This window comes from Saimiri boliviensis, chromosome 11 (assembly GCF_048565385.1).
Source record: "Saimiri boliviensis isolate mSaiBol1 chromosome 11, mSaiBol1.pri, whole genome shotgun sequence".
Classification (NCBI taxonomy): Eukaryota; Metazoa; Chordata; class Mammalia; order Primates; family Cebidae; genus Saimiri; species Saimiri boliviensis.
In genome coordinates this window covers 118,386,226-118,407,492 of record NC_133459.1, presented here as the reverse complement: position 1 = coordinate 118,407,492, position 21,267 = coordinate 118,386,226, and the positions used below count along the sequence as shown (strand labels likewise).

Here is a 21,267-nt window from a genome sequence, read left to right as displayed (position 1 = left end):
AACAGCACCTAAGTTGAGCCACAGAAAAATTTCTATTTCTTCTGCATCTGTGTTTGTAGATGAGATCTGAACCCAGTACACAGAAACAAGGACATGCAGGATGACAGAATTACAGTGCCATCTACTGAAAAAGAGTAGGGCGGAAAGAATATCCACCAGAACAGCTTTGAATCCAGACTCCTCCACTCACGCAGGGAATTCAAAAAGCCCCCCTGTGCTTCCACTTCTTTTAAAGCCACATTAATACACTTACCAAATCCTTCCAATTCCATTTCCTTGACTCTCTCCCCTTCCTTTCATATCCACTGGGCCACTGGCTTAGCCCCAGCCCTTCTCATTCCTCTTTTGCACTAGTATATTATTAATAATAACAAGAACAACAGGTTAACATTTATTTGGGACTCATCATGTGGGAGATATTGTAGTCGCGTTTGTTGCATTCTGTTAACTCTTTCAATTGTGACATCAATCCTAAAAGGTAGGTACTATTTTTATTTTCCTTTCACAGATGAGAAAACTGAGTCACAAAAAAGTTAAACTGTCCATGACCATATGCCAGAAAATGGTGAAGCCAGAAAACCTGGGCTGGACTGTGCATCTCGGGAATTCATACTTTAAACCGCTGTACTCCACTGTCTCTTTTTAGTTTCCTGACTCTTTCTGCATCCTGGGCCGCTCCCCTCCACACTATTACCTAAATAATCCTTCTAAACCAGGCGTCCCCAAACTTTTTACACAGGGAGCCAGTTCACTATCCCTCAGACCGTTGGAGGGCCACCACATACTGTGCTCCTCTCACTGACCACCAATGAAAGAGGTGCCCCTTCCTGAAGTGCAGCGGGGGGCCAGATAAATGGTCTCAGGGAGCCGCACACGGCCCACGGGCCGTACTTTGGGGACGCCTGTTCTAAACCATAAATATGAACAGAGTACACCTTTCATAAAATCCTTCGATGGCTCCCCATCACTTTTAGCCTAAAATTTAAACTTCTTGGAAAGGTGTAAAAGAGCAGGTATGGTTCAGCTCCTGCCTACTTGTTCAGTCCTATTCCATAGGCATATTTCCCTGGCAGTATAAAACTAGTGGCAGTTATTTCCCTGCCCCAAATAAATGGGTAGAACACTACACAACACACACACACACACACACACACACACTCACACTCACACACACACACTCTCTCTCTCTCTCTCTCTCTCTCTCTCTGTCTCTCATTCATCCCGATTCCCACTCATTACTTTTAAGAGTCCACTTGATGTTCATCCTGGTTTTGGAAGCAGTTTTTTCAGCGCCCTATCCTAAAATATATTCTATTAAATTCTAATTAACAGCTTTCTTGTCTCATCAGGGTTTTTGGGTCTGTCTTCCTCATGACGCTGTGAGCATCCTAAAGTCAGGGCTATATTTGAATACTGTTTGTCTGAGGCCTAAAATATAGCAACCACCCTGTAGAATTGACAAATAAAATAATTGATAAAAATATCTTTCATATCTTCATCTTTTTGCTTGTTTCAACAATGATTTCATAAATATAAATTGGCATCTGCTAAATGCCAGCCAGGCATTTTGATGGAGACTTTTTTTTTTTTGAGACACAGTTTCACTTTTGTCACCTGGGCTGGAGTGCAGTGCAGTCTTGGCTCGCTGCAATCTCTGCCTCCTGGGTTCAAGTTATTCTCCTGCCTCAGCCTCCGAAATAGGTGGGATTATAGGTGCTCACACCACACCCAGCTATTTTTTTTAATTTTTAGTAGAGATGAGGTTTCACCATGATGGCCAGGCTGACCTAGAACTCCTGATCTCAGGTGATCTGCCCGCCTCAGCCTCCCAAAGTGCTCGAATTACAGGTATGAGCCACCCTGCCTGGCCTTTTTTTTTTTTTTTTTTTTTTTGAGATAGGCTCTCACTCTTCATCCAGGTTGCAGTGTAGTGGTGCCCACAGCTCACTGTGTAGCCCTGACCTCCCCAGGACTCAGGTGATCCTCCCACCTCGGCCTCCTGAGTATCTGGAACTACAGGCATGTGCCACCACACCCAGGTAATTTTTATATTTTTTGTAGAGATGGGGTTTTATCATATTGCCCAGGCTGGTCTCACACTACTGGGCTCAAGCGATCTGCTTACCTCGGTTTCCTAAAGTGCTGGGATTACAGGCGTGAGCCACTATGCCCAGCCTACATAGACTTTTAAATGCAGTTCTCCTAGCAATATTGTAAGATATACATTATCATTCCAGTATTAAAGATAAAGAAAACTAAAGCTGAGAGTACATGAGAATAAAACAAGATAATAAATTATCTTGCAGGATTTTTTGAAAATGAAAGATAATATAAATAAGTACAAGTACTGAATCCCAAACATAGCAATAACTCAATAATTGGTGACCTTTACAATTATTGATCGGTGATAAGTGCCAGGGCTTATTAGTGTCTCTTAACTATATGTCAGTGCCAGTCCAGATGCACCACAGCTGCTCATAACTTTAAATCAACGACTTGTCTTTTTTTTTCCTAGAAAAAGACAATTACTTTCTTTCTTCAATGTTCATCCTAATCCTTGGTGCAATCCCTCGATTCCCACAAAGTCCATGCTTCTAATTTCTGGAGGTCATCTCACAAAATGAGATATAACTCCCCTCTGGGACTTCCTGACCCCACTTTGGGGAATACATTCTTACATTTTTCCCAGCATTTTAAAAGAATTTCCTTCCTGGCCTTAAGGAACTGAATGCTGCCCACTTGTCATTTTTAGAGTTGATGAGTTGCAGCCTTCCCTGAGCACAGTCAAGCCAGCACAGCTACTGAGGCCTGTGCTTTCAGTAGACCAGATGGTTCTACTCAAATGAACCAAGGAAGACTCCCTCAAACTCAATTTCATGTTCCAGCTTTTCTCAGTTGTCACCTGGAAATACTCATGCTCTCTGATGCTAATGAAGTACCATAAAATATTTGCTTCCCTTTGTGGAGTGGGGCTTCCAGTGCCCAACACAAATAGGCAGTCCTTTCTAGGGTGCTAGTCCCAACTATGCCCACCTTGACTACACACTCCCCCGCCTGGCACTTATGTAACTCCTTGGGGATTTCAGAGAGAAGGAAGAGACAGAGGAAAGCATAGTAAAAAGAAAAGCCTGGAGGGTGTCCCAGACAAGTTCATACTCATCCAGAAAAGAAGACCTAAATAATAGCATAGGAATGGACTTTGGAGACCATCTGGTTCACTGGTGAGTAAACTTCTTTACACGTGAGCCAATTCAGGAAACATGAAAATGCTTACAGAAGTGGCAGGAATGGATGTTTGCAACTTAATGAACATTTTTTATGCCACATTTCCTCATACCCTATAACTGTCCTCTTTATTCAGGTGGTGGATAGAACATGAAGCATGCATTGCCTCAAAGAAAAACTAACACAACAGGCTGAAGATAATAATTTTCAGCTTATAAATTTCAAAAGACTTGGCCTAGGATTAACAACATAATATTGTATCAAACTCAACATTTTACATGCATACTCTTACTTAATCCTCACAATAATCCTAATAGTTGGTGTGATAGACAGAATAATGGCCCTCAGAGATATTCGTACCTTAATCCCAAAACCTGTGAATATATTACCTTATATGGCAAAAGAAACTTTGCTGATGTGATTAAATTAAGGAGCTCGAGATGGGGAAATTGCCTGTGTTATCCAAGTCATGTCTGATATAAGGCAAAAGAGTCCTTATAAGGCAGAAGAGCCAGAGTGAGAAAAAGAGATGTGATGACCAATGATGGCCTCAGAGTGCATGAATGCTCGATTTGAAGATGCTCTGCTACCGGCTTTGGAGGGGGAGGAAGGAATCACAAGCCAAGGAATATAGGTGGCTTCTAGAAGCTGGAAAAGGCGAAGAAACAGATCCTCCTCTAGAGGTTTCAGAAGGAAGACAGTCTTGCCAACACTGAGGACTCTGTGACTTCCGGAACCGTAAGATACATTTGTGTTGTTTTAAGCCACCAGTTTTGTGGTAATTTGTTAGAGCAGCAATAGAAAAGCGGCTGGGCGCCGTGGCTCACGCCTGTAATCGCAGCACTTTGGGAGACCAAGGCGGGCAGATCACCTGAGGTCAGGAGTTCGAAACCAGCCTGGCTAGTGAAACCCTGTCTCTACTAAACATACAAAAATTAGCTGGGCATGGCGGCACACACCTGTAGTCCCAGCTACTTGGGAGGCTGAGGCAGGAGAATCACTTAAGCCCAGGCAGCGGAGGTTGCAGTGAGCTAAGCTTGTTGCACGGTACTCCAGCCTGGGCAACAAAGCCAGACTCCATTTCAAAAAAAAAAAAAAAAAAAACTAATACAGGTGGGTGCTATTATTAACCCCATTTTACATATAATAAAATGGAGGCACACTATATTATGCAGCTTTGCTACTGTCACAGAAGAGTGGCAGTCTGAGTGATTACCCCGTACACTGCATTGCTCTGTCACATAAAACAAGAGATTCGGAGGAATGGGTAAGAAGGTTACTCTGGGACCAAGAGGAGGAAAAGTTGGAAGCAAAGAGTTCTAGATGCAAATGGAGTCTGAGAAGAGGATCCAACAACCCCTCTTCCAACACCAAGAAATAGGAAGGGGAGGGAGGGAACAGGAGATATCTAAGGCAAATAGGTTCAGGGATTTAGGAGCAACGTGTGCCTATCTCAACATGTGCCTATGGTCTCCTTTCTCAAGGAGAAACCAGTTGGTGACAGACCCTCTGGGGGCAGAAGCAGCTGTGTAGTGTCTAGATTAGTGACCATGAGAGAGTTTTACTGAGTTTCCCTGCACTCCAAGGTGTCAGGGGAGGCTGCATATTTTCTTTTTGTACCCATAAGTGACATAGTTGTGGAAACAAAGAGCTATTGGACCCAAAGAGACCCTGCGGATGGGAACGAAGAATGACTCATAGAGTCTTGCCTGGGCTGCTGGCCAAGGGCAAAATGGGAGGCTGCACCTCTCAGTGAATGCCAACATGTATAGACAATAAGCAAAAACCAGATGCTACCATCTGTACATGTGCACACAGAAAGGCACATCTTGACAAGTCAGCAAATCTTAGCTCTGTGACCTTAGACATAATCTTATGGAAGAGGTAAAATTATTGAGAAGTGAATGGATTGTGAGGGAAGACCCTGAATAACCAGATGTTAATTGAAAAGTCACCTGATTTGTAAACCTTCGGTTGCTCCTCATTGATCAAGTCCAAATCTTTCATTCTAAAGACTGAAGAAACTGAGACCTACGATGAAATATAAAATCATAACCACAAAGCGGCATGAAAGAGGGAAGTGGGCATATCATGTGATCACATATGTTTCTAAAACTGTCTACAAGGTTTACAAGAAAGAAAAGAAATTTTGGATTGCATGTTTTTAGACCAATTTTATGATAAAGTGCTCAATTTGTTCAAGCAAAATGTAAAGTTTAAGATAACTTATCCTTCACTTTTAATATTCATGGTGACTACTCATGAGTGAACTACAGAGAAAATGTGTTAGAAAGAACTCATTGGCCAGGGGTCTTGCTACAAGGAACTATCTTGTAAAGTTAACTTGCCTTGACAAGTTCCAGATGTGCTTCATACCAGAAATATTGAAATACAGGAACCTAGTATAGATCATAGGAATGTGATTTCTTGCTATATAGAAGATGAGTGTTCAAATAATACTCATCTAAACACAGGATCTAAAAATAGAATATAATTTTGTCTGTTTACAGTATCTAAAAATATTTTTGTTTTTAAATTTTATTTTGTATTGGTAAGACTGCTATTTATTTGGGATGATATGCTTTATACATCACATCCTAGAAGATACTGTTCATTCTCATTCCTGAGCCTCTGTTTTACCTTCTCTTTTATTTTTTGGTGGCCACACTCAGCCCCTTTGTTAGCTATGTGATGGCTGGAAGAAACGGTGGCTATATGTATACATATATATATATATTTGAAATGGAGTCTCATTCTGTCACCCAGGCTGCAATGCAAACTTGCCTCCCAGGTTCACATAATTCCTAGGCCTCAGCCTTCCCAGTAGCTGGGATTATAGGAGCTCACTACCATGCCCAGCTAATTTTTGTATTTTTAGTAGAGACAGAGTTTTTGCCATTTTGGCCACCCTGGTCTCCAACTCCTGACCTCAAGTGATCCATCCACTTCAGGATCCCAAAATGCTGAGATTACAGACATGAACCACCGCACCTGGCCAGCTATATAATCTTAAAACATACAGCTTACAGTCTTCAGGGTGCCTAGAAGGTAAGGGATCTTTTTTAGCTCCCTATAACATATTCTCTGAGATCACAGTTACTCTTTTTGAGAGATGACCAAAAGGGGATCTTTCTAGGTAGTGAGGATATAGCCCTAGCTTTTTAATACCCAGAGCACCTGCCATCTTTCTAAAGAGGTGTCATAATTTGGAGCTCTACATTTTGAGACGTTTGCGCTACTCTAGCCTTTTCATGTGGCTAGCAAGAGAAGAATGTGCAAGAAAACATAAGTATCAACATAGAATTTGAACTACTCAGAAGGACTAGAATCATTGCTATTGAAGGATGTTGAAGAATTTTATTGACTTCACTACAACCCATTTCCAGCTACACAAGCGGAAGCAAGAAAAGACTCTGTGTGTCTTTCCCTTCACTTAAATAGAGGTACTGAGTATTGCTGGCTTCTCCTCCCTCCTCAAGTCCAAATTAAATGCCAGTCACAGTCCATCTATAGTCATGCTGCTAACAAAGACTTCAGCATACAGACTCATACAATATTTCTTCCATCTCTGCCTCATTGAGGATCATGAGATAAGTACATTTTTCACAAGTAAAGAGTAAATTAATGCTCTCTTGTCAAGAAAAAGAAACTCGTTAGAAAACACTAGTCACAATTCTTAGCTGTTGTAATTAACAAATACTAAGTAAACATTGTGTGCTTTCTTTCTCCATATTAAACAACTGATGTATGGTAAAAATTTCTTCTGCATGCTTTAGTGACATTTGGTTTATTTGCATGTTGACTTCACAATGCAAGCTGCAACTATGATGCTCAGGAGTTGGCAAACTTTTCCCATAAAGGGCCAGCTAGTAAATATTTTCAATTTTGTGGGCCACTCATTACTGTGACAGCTACTCAACTCACCTCTGCCACTGCAGAGTGAAAGCAGCCATAGACAATAATAAACAAATGAATATGGCTGTGTTCCAATAAAATCTTATTTATAAACACTAAAATTTGACTTTTATATAACTTTCATGTGTCCCAAATATTCTTTTATACCTTTTTTTCAATAACTTAGAAGTGTAAAATCCATTCTTAGCTTGTAGTGTGTACAAAAACAGGTGGCAGGCTGGATTTGTCCCACAGGAAATTTGGTCTATTGTTCTCAGACCCCTGTGATGCTCCAACCTCAAACTTATGAGAGGTTGTTTATCACTGTGTTTAAAGCTTCGAAGTTAATTGTACCTATGCCTCCATTTACATTTATTTTAGGGCCAGGAATGGGGGGTAACAGGTGTCAGGCTGGGTTTGTCCCACAGGGGCATGGTAGTCCCAGGTACTCAGGAGGCTAAGGCAGGAGAATCATTTAACCTGGGAGGCAGAGGTTGTAGTGAGCCGAGACAGCACCCCTGCACTCCAGCCTGGATGACAGAGCAAGACTCCATCTCAAAAAATAAAATTAAATAAACAAATATATTTATTTATTTTAGTATTTTAGAGAAGGGGCAGTGATACATAGCCTAACAGGAAAATTCTTCTTTGGGATAAAATTTTGTATTTAAAACATAACACTGAGAAGATAATTGTTCTAAATCAAAAAACCACTAGCACTAAACCCAAATTAATATTGCCATATTAAATTATATCTTAGTAAATTGTCTTAAATAATGGACATGCATCTTTATGTTTTTAAAAAAATAAAAGGTGGCTACTTATAATCTTATTCTGTAATTTTAAAACACATAAGAATACGAAAAGGTTTTTTTTCTTTTTTAAAAAATTATTATTATTGTTTTTTTAAGACGGGTTTTGACCATGTTGGTCAGGCTGGTCTTGAACTCCTAACCTTAGGTGATCCGCCCGCCTTGGCCTCCAAAGTGCTTGGATTACAGGCATGAGCCACCGCGCCTGGCCCAAGAATATGAAAACTTTTATACAGTACTGATACATCATTTTAAAAATGTGCTCTTAAGCATATTTCTTTTCCGGTAAAAAGGCACCAACACAAAGGGCATGAACTTGAAATTTCTAGGGATTTTTCAAAATCTTAAATAATCTTTAAAGATAAGGAACAATTGGAAGTCAAGCCATTATGATTTCATCATAGTGGGTATTTTTCCCATTCATAGCTGAACTGAAATAATCAGCACATTTCAGAGTTTCAGCCCCTGGAGATGAAACTTGACATATCACAGTACTTGCTCCTTGACATCCCAGACCTAATAGTATTTTACTATATATTGGAGCCCTGGGAATGTACAGAAATCTCAATTTTCATAAGTTTCCATTTAATTTTTAAAATACGAATTTGGTCCTGTGAGTCTCTCTGAATTTTAGTAACAATAACAGGATTTTTTTTCTTGGGGTGTTTGAAATCTGTATGTTTTAGTAGGAAAATATGTGTTATTTGTTTTCTTTGTATGCTGCAGTTATCTTCAGGTGCAACATATTTATTTCATACTATAAATACTTTTTCTCCCTTGGTAGATTTGCAGGTATTTTTTACAAAGCTTCCCATTTTTCATGTTTTTAGTTCTTGAAGTTGGGTTACAACTATCCACAGGTACAACAAAAAAAGGATAAATGAACACATACATACACACACACACACACACACACATACACACACACACACACACAGAGACGATCACTAGATAGATAAATAATTATTGCACTAAACTGCTTGGCTTCCTTTTTTAAAAAAATAATGCTTTTAATCTACTTCTGAGAGATTTGTATCTCTTTATGCTACAAGACAATAGGACAAAAATTAGTATTTTCTTTTCTATAACAGAGCATGAAGTTACTTGTACTTGAAAATGGAACTTCAAACTGAAGTCAGCCTGAGCAATTTATTTGCTAGCCAAATTTAAAAAGCTTTAAAAATTATATAGTTAAGATCTCCTGGAAAACTGGATATCCACATGCAAAAGAATAAAGTTGGACCTTTACCTAACACCGTCTACCAAAATTAACTCGAAATAGATCAAAGATCTAAACAAAGAGCCAAAACCATAAAACTCTTCGAAGAAAAGAGAGGGTCAAAGTTTCTCAACATTAGATTTCACAATAATTTCTTGAATGTGACACCGAAAGCACAGACAACAAAAGAAAAAATAGACAAACTGTATTTTATGAAAATTTAAAGCTTTTGGGCTTATTTGGGAATACAAACAAAACAAAATCTTTGTGCATCAAAAGACACTATAAACAAAGTAAAAAGTCAACCCACACAACAGGAGAAAATACTGGCAAGTTATACATCTGATAAGGGATTAATACCCTGTATATAAGAGAACTCCTAAAATTCAAGAATTTTTTTTAAAATTCAAAAAATTGGTGAAGGGCTTGAATAACTTTTCTCCATAGAAGATATACAAATGGACACAAACACATGAAAAGATGCTCAACATCAGTAATTCCTAGGGAAATGCAAATCATTACCACAGTGAGATTCCACCTCACACCCATTAGGATGGCCACTGTTAAAAAAAAAAAAGGTGTTGGCAAAATGTGGGGAAATTAGAACTCTGTGCACTGTTGGTAGAAATATAAAATGGTGCAGCTGCTGTGGAAAACAGTATGGTAGTTCATCAAAATTAAAAAATAGAACTACCATATGATCTAGCAATTCCACTGCTAGGTACATACTCAAAAGAACTGAAAGGGTCTCAAAGAGATATTTGTATACCCATGTTTATAGCAGCATTATTCGGAATAGCTAAAACATAGAAACAACCCAACTCTTCATTGACAGACAAATGGATAAGCAAAATGTGATAGTCGTCCTTTGGTATCCCTGGGGGACTGATTACCAGACTCCCCACAAATACCAAAATCCACAGATGCTCAAGTTCCTTATATAAAACGGTGTAATATTTTCACATAATCTATGCAATCCTCTCATGTATTTTAAATCATCTCTATAGATTACTTATAATACCTAATGCAATGTAAGTGCTACATAAATAGTTGTTACATTGTATTGTTTAGGGAATCATGGCAAGGAAAAACGTCTGTATATGTTCAGTCCAGATGCAACCATCTATTTTTCTCCCTGAATATTTTCAATTTTAGTTGGTTGAATCCACAGATATGAAACCCACAGATACAGAGTTTGTATATTCACACATAGCATCTAAATACAATGAAATATTATGTAGCCTTAAACAGGAAGGAAATTCTAACATATGCTGCAACACAGATGAACCTTGAGGATATTATGCTAAGTGAAATGCGCCCATCACAAAATGACAAATGTGTATGATTCTGCCTGAGTTTCTTAGTAGTCAAATCCATAGAGACAGAAAGTAGAATGGTAGTTGCCAGGGTCTGGGGGACTAGGAAATGAAGTTATTGTTCAATGGGTATAGTTTCAGTTTTACAAGGTGGAAAGAGATCTAGAGATGGATGGTGGTAATGGCTGCACAACTATTTGTCTTAAATAACAGACATTCACATCTTTATGTTTTCAAAAATAAAAGTTGGCTAATTACAATCTTATTCTGTAATTTTAAAACACATAAGAATATGAAAAATTTTATACACTATTGATATATCATTTTTAAAATGTGCTCTTAAGCATATTTGTTTCCAGCAAAAAGGCACCAATATGAAGAGCCTGAACTTGAAACTTCTAGGGATATTTCAAAATCTTAAATCACCACTGAATTGTACACTTAAAGATGGTTAAGTTGGTAAAGTGTATGTTATGTGTATTTTACCACAATAAAAAAAGGAAAAAAAAGTGGAGTCTAATCCAAATGAAGACCTTTGTGTTCAAAGAATTCTAGATTCCAGTTTCACTTCTGCCACTTACTGGCTGTTGTCATCAGTAATTTACTTAGTCTTCTTTTTTTTTTTTTGAGTCAGGGTTGCTCTGTCTCCCAGGCTGGAGTGCAGTGGCCTTATCTCGGCTCATTGCAGACTTGACCTCTCAGACTCAGGTGATCCTCTCAACTCAGCCTCCCAAGTAGCCAGGACTGGAGACACACACCACCACGCCCAGCTAATTTTACTATTTTTAGTAGAGATGAAGTTTTAACCTGTTGTCCAGGCTCAACAATCCAACCATCTCAGCCTCCCAAAAGTGCTGGGATTACAGGCATGAGCCACTATGCCAGTCTTTTCTAAAGCCAATTTTCATGATCTATAAAATACGTCCAATAATTAAAGAATTAATAAGATAATACGGAGGTTTTCCCTTTTAGCACTGCTAATGAACTTTTCTCATTTTTGTTGGGGATGGTTGGATGAGAAGGAAGCCCTCCAGTTTGGTTGCTAGAATTTATGTCCCTCAATGCCAGTACTATGTTCTTTTACCTCATTCAGTGTCCATTTAGCTCATTAAGTGGCCAAAAGTGTCCATTTCCCTCATTATTCTAATATAAGCCTAAACTTATATATTATGTACTTACCTCAATTCCAGCTGTATCCTGAGGAAAGGGATGGAGGGCAGAATGGTTTATCCCAATTCCCTCTCAATAACTCACCAGGTTCCTATAAACAAATAGGCCTATGTATTAGAGGAGAGTAGGTCACAAAGAAAGTAGTGTCACCAGCTGCCTAGCTCTTGTTGTGAGTCCATACCTTGTGTGCAGGAAGTATCTATTCTATTTGTTCATACTCTCCCACTGTTGGCCCCAAAGAAGAATACCCTTTTAGGTGTTTTTCCAAGAAGAGGTGTGTCTAGAGGCAAGAGCTATGTTGCTGACCCTTCTTGGACCATGACTTTGACTGCTACTATCATCTTCAGGGGGAAGCCAAAAATGGCAGACTCAAGTCTCAATCCATCATCCAGACATGTAGGATATGCATGGAAGCCCTTCTATGTTCAGAGCTCAGGCTATCCCTTCCCTAACCCCTCATCCAACAGAGACCCAGTATTCACTAATCCACCTCCTCCAAAAAAGCTACATCAGAGGGAAAGGGATGTATTTTCATTGGTTAATTTGTTCCTATGATCCACTTGTTAGAATCACTGACCTGGTTATTATTATTTCAATTGCTTTCTCTTGTAAAAGAGACCACATTTGGTAATGCTAGAAGCTACATTCTTGTCAATCAACAATGATGAGACCAGGATTGCTACTTTTGCTTTCTTGTAACCTTTGTACTTCATAATCAAACTAGGTGCTTAGTCTCTTTTCATCATCTCTTAAGGAGAAATAAACCCAGAATAGAAACGTCCTATATGCAGCATAAGGCCTCATAAAGAGAAGACTAGAAAAAATGGAGCTTTTCCAAAAGAGACCATTTCAGGTCATCTATTTTAAGTTCTTTCTCATTCTTGTTCTCTCTTTTTATATTTGTATAAATTTAAGGGGTACAAGTGCAGTGGTTTTACATGATATATTGCATAGTGGTAAAGTCCGAACTTTTAGTGTATCCAAGACCCATGCAATGTATATTGTACTCATTAAGAAATTTGTCATCCATCACACCCCTCCCACCCTCCCATTCTCCTGACTTTTCAGTGTGTATCATTTCACACTTTACGTCCATGTGTACAGATTATTTAGCTCCCACTTACAAGTGAGAATATGTCACTCTCCATCTCTAAACATTTATTAAGTCACTCAGCATATAGCCTCTTCCTCCTAGTTTATTTTTGAATGCAAAATAAATTCAAGTGTTAGGTGTTTTCCACGAGTTCTCCTAGAAGCTTTAAATGTTATTTGGTTTGTGTGAAAATCCTGTAAGGCAATTGTTTTCTGTCCTGTATTATTAAAATTGAGAAATCAAACTTTGATGAATATATGGACCTTTGTGTATGTCTAATTGTCTCACTGTTTCATTGTAGTTTCAGAATTGATTCATAGATTTTTTATTTTAAATAATTTGCAATTTTATTTTTGAAATAAAAATTTTCCCCATTAAATTCTAAGTGTTTTATCCTGGTATACTTTATAATGACTGGCTAGAATTTCATTTTACAACCTGGGAATTTCTTCATTTACCAAGACATTGCCCTAAGAAATAATTTCTGCTCAGTTTCAAAAGCTATGTTTTTGCTTTCTCTCTCTTTTTTTTTTTTTTAAGACAAAGTCTTGCTTTGTCACCCAGGCTGCAGTGCAGTGGTGCCATCACAGCTCACTACAGCCTTCACCCACAAAGCTCAAGAGATCCTCCCACCTCAGCCTCCCAATTAGCTGGGACTACAGGTGTGTGCTACCATACTGGGCTAATCCTTTTTTTTTTTTTTTTTTTTTTGGTAATTTTTTTTTTTGAGAGACAGTGTTTCACCATGTTGCCCAAGCTGGTCTCATACTCCTGGACTCAAGCAATCTGCCCGCCTCAACCTCCCAAAGTGCTGGGATTACAGGTGTGAGCCACCATGCCTGGCCTGCTTTATTTCTCTCCTAGTTTAATAAACTCCTCAAAGACAGGAGGTTCTAAGAGAGTGTGTCAGCTATTTACATATGTAATAGTGGGGAGGGGAATGAGACTTCCAGTAACTTTTCCTTTGTCATTTCTTTCTTTTTTCTTCTCTCTCTCTCTCTCTCTCTCTGTGTGTGTGTGTGTGTGTGTGTGTATCCCCTTTAGTAGGGACCTTCATGGAGAGAAGAGCAGAATTTTAAGTTGTTCTGGGAACTTATTCTGAGTTGACTGTACAACTCAGCAGAGACTCCCCATTTCTCCAAGAGTAAAAAGTTGCATGCACCCAACTCAAATTTCCACAGGCCCCAAGGTCTCCAGTTGCTGGGCACCTGGTTTTCCCAGACACCTCTTATAATCACTTGGCTTCTAAATGCAGATTACCTGTGCCTAAGCAGTTTAAAGTCCACTAAGATTGTTTTCATGGGCTCCCTCTAAGAAAGAAGGGCACTTAGGAGGGCAGGATCCCTTTGCAGCAGCATAGATCCACAATTTCACTGGCACAAACAGTTCCATCGCTTCTCTTGCTAACTCTGAGTTAGTAACTTTTTCCAGTATAACGGGTCAGCCATGAGTTAGGGAAGGGACAGATTCTGGGCTAGACTAATTAAAGAAAATTTCACTGACTTTGGAGGACAAAGAGATAGAAGCAAAAGATAAAAACAAGAAACACACACACACACACACAAACGCAGCTCAAACAGACCTGGAGGCAGAATGAACATGTTAGGAAGGAAAAATGGTAACAGCACTGGTCTAACCCTAAAGACAACTTTGTGTATGTAGTTATCAAAATCTCTAAATAATTTTTAATCAACAATCTACCTACAATCTGCTTACAGGAGACATAAGTGCAACCAACCATTTAAAACCTAATTTCTAGCTGAGCACGGTGGCATAAATCTGTAATCCTTGCTACTTGGGAGGCTATAGCAGGAGAATCACTTGAGCCCAGGAGTTTGAGGCTACAGTGATTCATGATAATGCCACTGCATTGTAGCCTGAGCAACAGAGCGAGATCCTGTTTCTACTAAGTAAATACATAAATGATGGAATCATAAAAATAAATAAATAAAACCTAATTTCTTGTTGTACATTAATTCCATAGCCATTTATTAAATCCATACTATGTGAACAGCCATGTGCTAGGTATTAGGGATAGGATTACAGAGAAAGGGGGAAAAATACCTACTATAAATTAACTAATACAAGCTAACAATGTCCAGGCCTATGGGACCAAGCACTTTACATGTCTTATGTCACTTTATCTAATTTAATCACCATAGCAAAACCAAGCAAGTATTTTGTCCATTTTACATTTTTGAAATAAAGGGACTGAGTGTCAGAGATACTGAATAACTTGCTGACGTTACACAGCTAGTATAAGGCATATAAACAATTTGATACTGTAGCCACCATTCTATTTGTGTCTCCTTCCCCCCAAATAAAGAAACCAAAGTAAGACACAAACAAAACTTCAATAGTTGTCTCCATTTGTAGATCTTTTGTTCTTCAATAAATTCTTCAATGGTCGTTCTGTCTCATTCCAAAGCTGCTCTTTCTAAAGGCTCTAATGACTATCTCTGATCAATTCTGTATCCTCACTACATCTGTGAAGCATTTGCTACAGCTGACCCCTCTTCTAACTGTAAAACTTTCTGCTCTTGACTTCTATGACATCGCCTTCTTACCTCACAGACTACTCCTTCTCAGTTTCTTGCTGGTTCTTCCTCTTCCTCTGCTCAACTTTGAAATGTTAGAAGTCATCTTAGCCCAGCTCTCTATCTACAATCTTTGCTTAGATAATACCATATAGTCCAAGGTGAAGTTTCACCTATAATTTCATAGCTGCCAAGTTTATTTCTTCACCCTGAACTATACCCCAGACCAATATATTCATCTGTTTATTTGACATCATCACTTGTATATCAAATAGGTATCTTGGACTTGATTATTGTTAATGACCTACAGACAGTGACCACCAGGAACACAACTATAGCTCAACAACTTGGATTTATTGCTTGTCTCAGTATGTGAGAATGCAACATGGGGAACAATGAGATGTCTCAGGAAGAGGGTGTTAAAAAGGATTTGTTATAAAATTTGGGTGTTAGATTTATGGAAGGGTTCAAGAAAGAGGGACTTTGGCCTGGATTGGAAGCTATAAGGAAGCAAAGATAATTCTATAATTGGGTATTTTAATAAGTATTATGAAGAAGGAAGACTAGACTGAGGCTAAAATTGTAATTGGTAAAGAAGCAGCAGGCATGCCTATTAGCCAGGATAAAGATATTTAATCATTTTTACAGCATGGACGATGTTTATGTTGTGTCTGTGTTCAGTTATGATTACAGAGTGATCTTACTTTTGTCTTGATCTATCATGGTCACAGAGTGGTCTTGTCTGATGTTCTGTGAAATTGTTTCTGTTCAATAGAAGAATACCGATGCCTAGCTGTGATTGCCAGGCCAGCTCAAAGCAACAGCAAGCCAAACTGGTGGTACCAGGCCATCTCCTGGATGTCATGGTCTGCTTTTCTCTTTCTCAGTATCCACACTAGAATTCTTGATTTACTCTCTTCCACCTCACCCAATCAAAAACCATTACCTCACAGACTTGCCTTCTACCACCCACACATGTGCTCGCCCCAAAACCTAAGATTCACTTTTGATGATGCCCTTTTCTTCATTTGCCACAGCCAATCACCAAACCCCACTGTCTTATTTCTGTTATTTCTCCTGCAATTGTTCTGTTCCAGACTACCATTATTTTCCTTCTAAACATGAAATGCATCCTATCCTCTGCTTCCACTCTTGCCCCTCTACAATCCATTCTCTTTATAAGACATAAACCATATCACTCACTCCCTTGCTTTAAAAGTTTCAAATAGCTTCCCATTGTACTCAGAATAAAAGCCAAACCTCTTACCCTGGCTCTCAGGGACCTACCTGGTCTGGCTTCTGCCTAACTCTCCAACCTCATCTGTCTGGGACTCTCTTCCCACTCGCTCACGACGCTTCCTCCACACTGGCCTTTCCTGCCTCCCCCCTGCGACACACCGGGCTCCTCTTTCTCTCTGCATTCGCCTTGCCCTTTCTTTGCCAGGACAATAGCTTCCCTCCCAGGTCCTTCTCATCCAGGTCTCTTTGAGAGACCTGACCATCTCATCAACATACCACCTTCCCAGTCAGTATCACGTCACTTCATTCGATTTCCTTCAAGGAGCAATCAATACCGGAAAGAATACTGTTCATGTATTCATCCGTTTATTGTCATCGCTTCACTGGAATTTAGCTTCCTACAGGGATGGCGTTTGTCTTGTTCACTCTGATTCCAGCCCCTAGAAACCCGCCTACCTCATAGCCAAGGGCTCAGTAAATGGTACACACTGCCTGCTTGCCACTGTGCTAATTTCTACTAATACAGCCACAAACAACCAGCAATCACATCTTTTTGCTTGTTTTTTTTTAACAGGGAGGTAGGGCACTCAACATAAAAGGAAGTAAAAGCAGAGTCAAGAAAGCGCCTTTTATCCATGGCGTGCCCACTGTGTTGTGCGGCCACTGCACCTGAGGTTTCTCCTTCTCTGAGCTAGCTTCTTTCCTGGAAACCGTGTTGGGCCCTTAACCTTACAGTTCATCCAGTTTTTGAAGATCACTCCCGGGCTTTATTCCGGTAACGGCTCCTCTAGCAGGTCCAGGCAGCGGGAAGAAGCGCCACCCCCTTGCGCAAGCGCCTGGTAGCGGAATCCGCGGCGTCGAGGGCTTTATGCGCATGTGCGACCAGAGCGGCGGCGGGAAGTGTTGCGCAGGCGCATCCGATCGACTCGGTAGGTGGGCGGCTCTTGGAGACGGCGACCCAGGCAACCGGGGGGGGGGGGGGCACAGAAGTCGTCCTCCCTTAAACTGTGAGTTTCCGACGGTTTGTTCCATGCCGCGGGATTGTGAGGGATTAGGAACGAATTCTGGATAGTGACTTCGGTTTTCTCGCCGTCCGGTTCCATTCCTCGGTCCCCTTGGGATCCCTCTGACCTGCGGCGGGAAAGTCGCGCGCCTGCGCACTAAGCATCCGGTTCGGTCTCCGGCCTGAGGGTAGCCGGTCCTTCCCGGCTGCGCTCGTGACCGGGGCTGGCGGGAGGATTCCCATTCATTCCCCCTTCCCCTCCTCCGCCCGGCACTCGTGGCCCAGGGTCGTATCAGTTCTCCATCAACTTGCGTGGGGCGTCGGACGAGCCTCCTGGCGCTCCCTGTCAGTGGCGAAACGATTTCCTCCCTCGGTCCTTTTCCTGACTTCAAACCGCCCCCGGCGCTCGGCCCCTCCCCCACGCGGTCCCGCAGACTGCGCCGGACTCGCCGCCCCGCACCGCGCCGGCTGCTGCGCGGGTGCCCCGACCGGGAAATTCTCCTTGCAGCCAGCCCCCTGCCGGTGTTTCTGGGAGGTGAAAGTAAAGCGCATGGAATTCCTTAGAAATGGAAACCGTATGCCCTACAGTGCAGATTTGAACACAAGGTGCGTTTAAAAATGTTTGCCCCTTTGAGGGCACTGGTATGTTTTTAGCGCGTGGTTTAGCGAGTGATCTAAACATCTCCAGTGTTCTAATTTTCACAGCTGCTTTGCTCCCCCTGTGGATGTAACCCCTTAGCTGGCATTTTGCATCCCTTTTGTCTTGTGATGGAGGCGTCTTTGGGGCTTCAGATGGATGAGCCTATGGCTTTTTCTCCCCAGCGTGACCTGTTTCAGGCTGACGGCTCTTTAACAAAAAACGAGCCGAATTTTAAACTTTCAGGTATGTGTTTAATTCTAAAGACGTGCAGTTGCAAAGATTTTTCAGGCAACAGTTCTGTTTTCAATTGCTCTCAAAAAATAAGTGAATTGAATCTTAAAAGTGAGTTGTATGTTTTCGTAGGACAGTGTTACAGAGCTTCGTATGATCTAGATTTTAGGACTGAATTGCAATTTGGTGGACTGTTATGCAACCTGTTTTACGGAGTTGCTATGGTCTCAGTATTGGTAACTAAGATCGCAGAAGTTTGTTGATGCCCAAATTAAATTTCTCTCCTGTACCTGTGTTCTTATCTCTACTCACCGTATTGCGTTAAACCTAAATTTGGAAATTGACATTGGAGATCATCACTTAAGTATTTAAAAGCAGAACTCACTGACAAAAAAAAATGTGAAATATTTGTAGCAATAATAAAGCACCATATCTAACTGTACAGCATGAAATGTTGTTTAACCATAACCCAGACCTTGGGGTGAAGAGGACAGGGTCTGCTCTTTTACACTCACATGTGTATCTTCATTTCTGCTCTGACACAGGACCTGGGACATAGTAGGCATTTATTAATAATAAATATTTGTTAAATAGAGGAGTTCGGTTGACTGTATTTTTTTTTTCTGAAAACGTAGCCAGATCATCGTTTCCATCTTTGTCTTAAGTGTATTTTGTGCTTGTCCAAAAGATACTTATTTTGACCTTTTGTCTATATGCTCTTTATAACCCCACCCTAGAAAAATGTGACATCACATACTTTTTGCTTTGATGGAAGTCAGTTATCCCAGTTACCTAAACTTGTAACATTAATTTTCAGCTGATGCTCTTTAGTTGTTCCCCGTATTGCTACCAACTTTCATTTTAATAGGTATGGCATTGTGTCTTCTTTCCATTCCCATTTTTACCACGTCAATTCATTTCCTTACATTTTGTTCTTGATTTACAATAGTTTCTCACCCACACCGCCTGCTTACACTTTTCCATCCTCCAGTTCATCTTGTACGCTGGTGCTAGAATAATCTTAAAATACCACTTTCATCTAGATTCATGGATTCTGTTCCTCTTCCTTTACATTTTTTCACCAGTTAGCTGTTTTTTAGTTCATGTTTTCCTTACTAGTCATTGGACACATAGCACAGTAACACAGTCATTATAGTATTCTTGTTCTATTGCTTAGGACTCTGCATTTTGTCTCTCCTTAAGAGACAGGTGGCAGGATCTCCCTTGAGATGGATCAAGGGAGGATCTTGGTGGCAGGATCTCCTCTGGTTTCTGAAATACGTTGTGACTTCAGCAGAGTATCTGAATGGATGACTCTGACTTGGTTCTAGCATCGTGTTCAGGAGAATGCCACTGTTCTAATTTTCTGAAAGTCTGCTGGAAAATAAAGAATGGGATGAATTTTATTCCAGATTTCAGACGTTTTGTAGCATTTATGTAACAGAACATTAGACATTATAAATGATACCTATGATAAATTATAAAACATGCTAACACATTACTCTTATAGTTTCTTTTTTTATATGATCCTTAATAACAACTAAGGTTATATAAACATAGCTTCAATAAGGAGTAGAGTTGATGAGGTCCAGGCACATAACAGTCTCGTGATCTAATTGGGAAAGTAAATCAAATTAGATCATGAGACAGGTATATGCCTGCACCTCATCAGCTTTACTCTTTGTGAAGTTATATATATATATATTTTTTTTTTTTTTTTTTTTTTTTTTTTGAGACGGAGTTTCGCCCTTGTTACCCAGGCTGGAGTGCAATGGCGCGATCTCGGCTCACCGCAACCTCCGCCTCCCGGGTTCAGGCAATTCTCCTGCCTCAGCCTCCTGAGTAGCTGGGATTACAGGCACGCGCCACCATGCCCAGCTAATTTTTTTTTGTATTTTTAGTAGAGACGGGGTTTCACCAAGTTGACCAGGATGGTCTCGATCTCTTGACCTCGTGATCCACCCGCCTCGGCCTCCCAAAGTGCTGGGATTACAGGCTTGAGCCACCGCGCCCGGCCGAAGTTATATTTTTGATTAGATTTTGTATATATCTTTGCATTCCCAAAGCTTAACATGTTCAGCACATAGTAGGTGCTTGAAAGTATTCGAAGGAATGATTTAATGTCAGGATATAAAGTAAAATACCTAGTGTAATGGATGAACAGCGTGTCTCTTTGTTTTGAGAAATTTGTCAGATTTTTATAACATTTTTCTGATAAACATAGTTATTGAAATTTTTGAAGGAAAGAAAGCCAAAATAAAATCTTTTCCCATTATCGAAATACTGCCACTGTTGACATTTTGTTATATTCCTTTAGGCTTCCTAGGCTTACATAGCTACATTTTTTAGCAACTACATTGCTGTCTTGTTTGTGTGTGTGTGTGTGTGTGTGTGTGTGTGTGTGTGTGTGTGTGGTTTTTTTCCCAAAAGAGAGCTGAAGTATGAGATCTTTATTTCTGATTTCCATTTTCTGTTTAATATGTATCTTGAATATTGCTCATGTAGTAAATATTACAACTGGATTTACGGTCCATTGCATATTATAATATATTTAATCAGCTTTTATTGTTGATACTGTAGATTCTTTCCTCTTTTTTTTTGGAGACATGGTCTCTCTCCCTCTCTCTCTCTCTCACCCAGGCTGGAGCACAGTGGTGCAATTACAGCTCACTGCGGCCATAATTCCTTTTCTCAAGCAATCCTACCCCCTCAGCCTCCTGAGTAGTTTGGATTACAGGTGTGTGCAGCTACAGCCAGCTAATTTAAAAAATTTTTTATAGTGACAGGATATTGCTGTGTTGCCCAGGCTAGTCTCAAATTCCTGGCCTCAAGAAATCTTCCCATTTTAGCCTCCCAAAACACTGGGATTACAGGTGTGAGCCACCATG

At 40.2% G+C, this 21,267-nt stretch overlaps 3 protein-coding genes across 6 annotated transcripts in view; 1 reads left to right on the top strand and 2 right to left on the bottom strand.

The window, feature by feature from the left end:
• LOC101029695 (helicase for meiosis 1) overlaps positions 1-11,665 on the bottom strand; it is a 177,957-nt gene extending 166,292 nt beyond the window's left edge. Inside the window, exon 1 of the mRNA XM_074381443.1 lies at positions 11,646-11,665. The gene's annotated coding sequence lies outside the window, so the exon portion shown is untranslated. The remainder of the gene's footprint in view (positions 1-11,645) is intronic.
• Positions 1,501-18,254, bottom strand: LOC141580469 (uncharacterized). The gene is made up of 3 exons (XM_074381557.1): positions 18,241-18,254; positions 17,239-18,036; positions 1,501-11,727 (listed from the first exon to the last, which is right to left on the bottom strand). Exons 1-3 carry the CDS (start codon positions 18,252-18,254, stop codon positions 11,709-11,711), a joined length of 831 nt encoding a protein of 276 aa, XP_074237658.1. The 3' UTR covers positions 1,501-11,708.
• CDC7 (cell division cycle 7) overlaps positions 17,388-21,267 on the top strand; it is a 25,816-nt gene continuing 21,936 nt past the window's right edge. The window contains exons 1-3 of one of the 4 annotated variants that reach the window (XM_010343864.3): positions 17,388-17,434; positions 18,017-18,114; positions 18,214-18,391. In XM_010343864.3, coding sequence (XP_010342166.1) covers positions 18,277-18,391 — 115 coding nt within the window. In that variant the 5' untranslated portion in view covers positions 17,388-17,434; positions 18,017-18,114; positions 18,214-18,276. Of the gene's footprint in view, positions 17,435-17,464; positions 17,513-18,011; positions 18,115-18,213; positions 18,392-21,267 lie in introns of those variants that run through there. The other 3 variants (XM_074381447.1, XM_074381448.1, XM_010343863.3) reach the window with 3 other exon arrangements.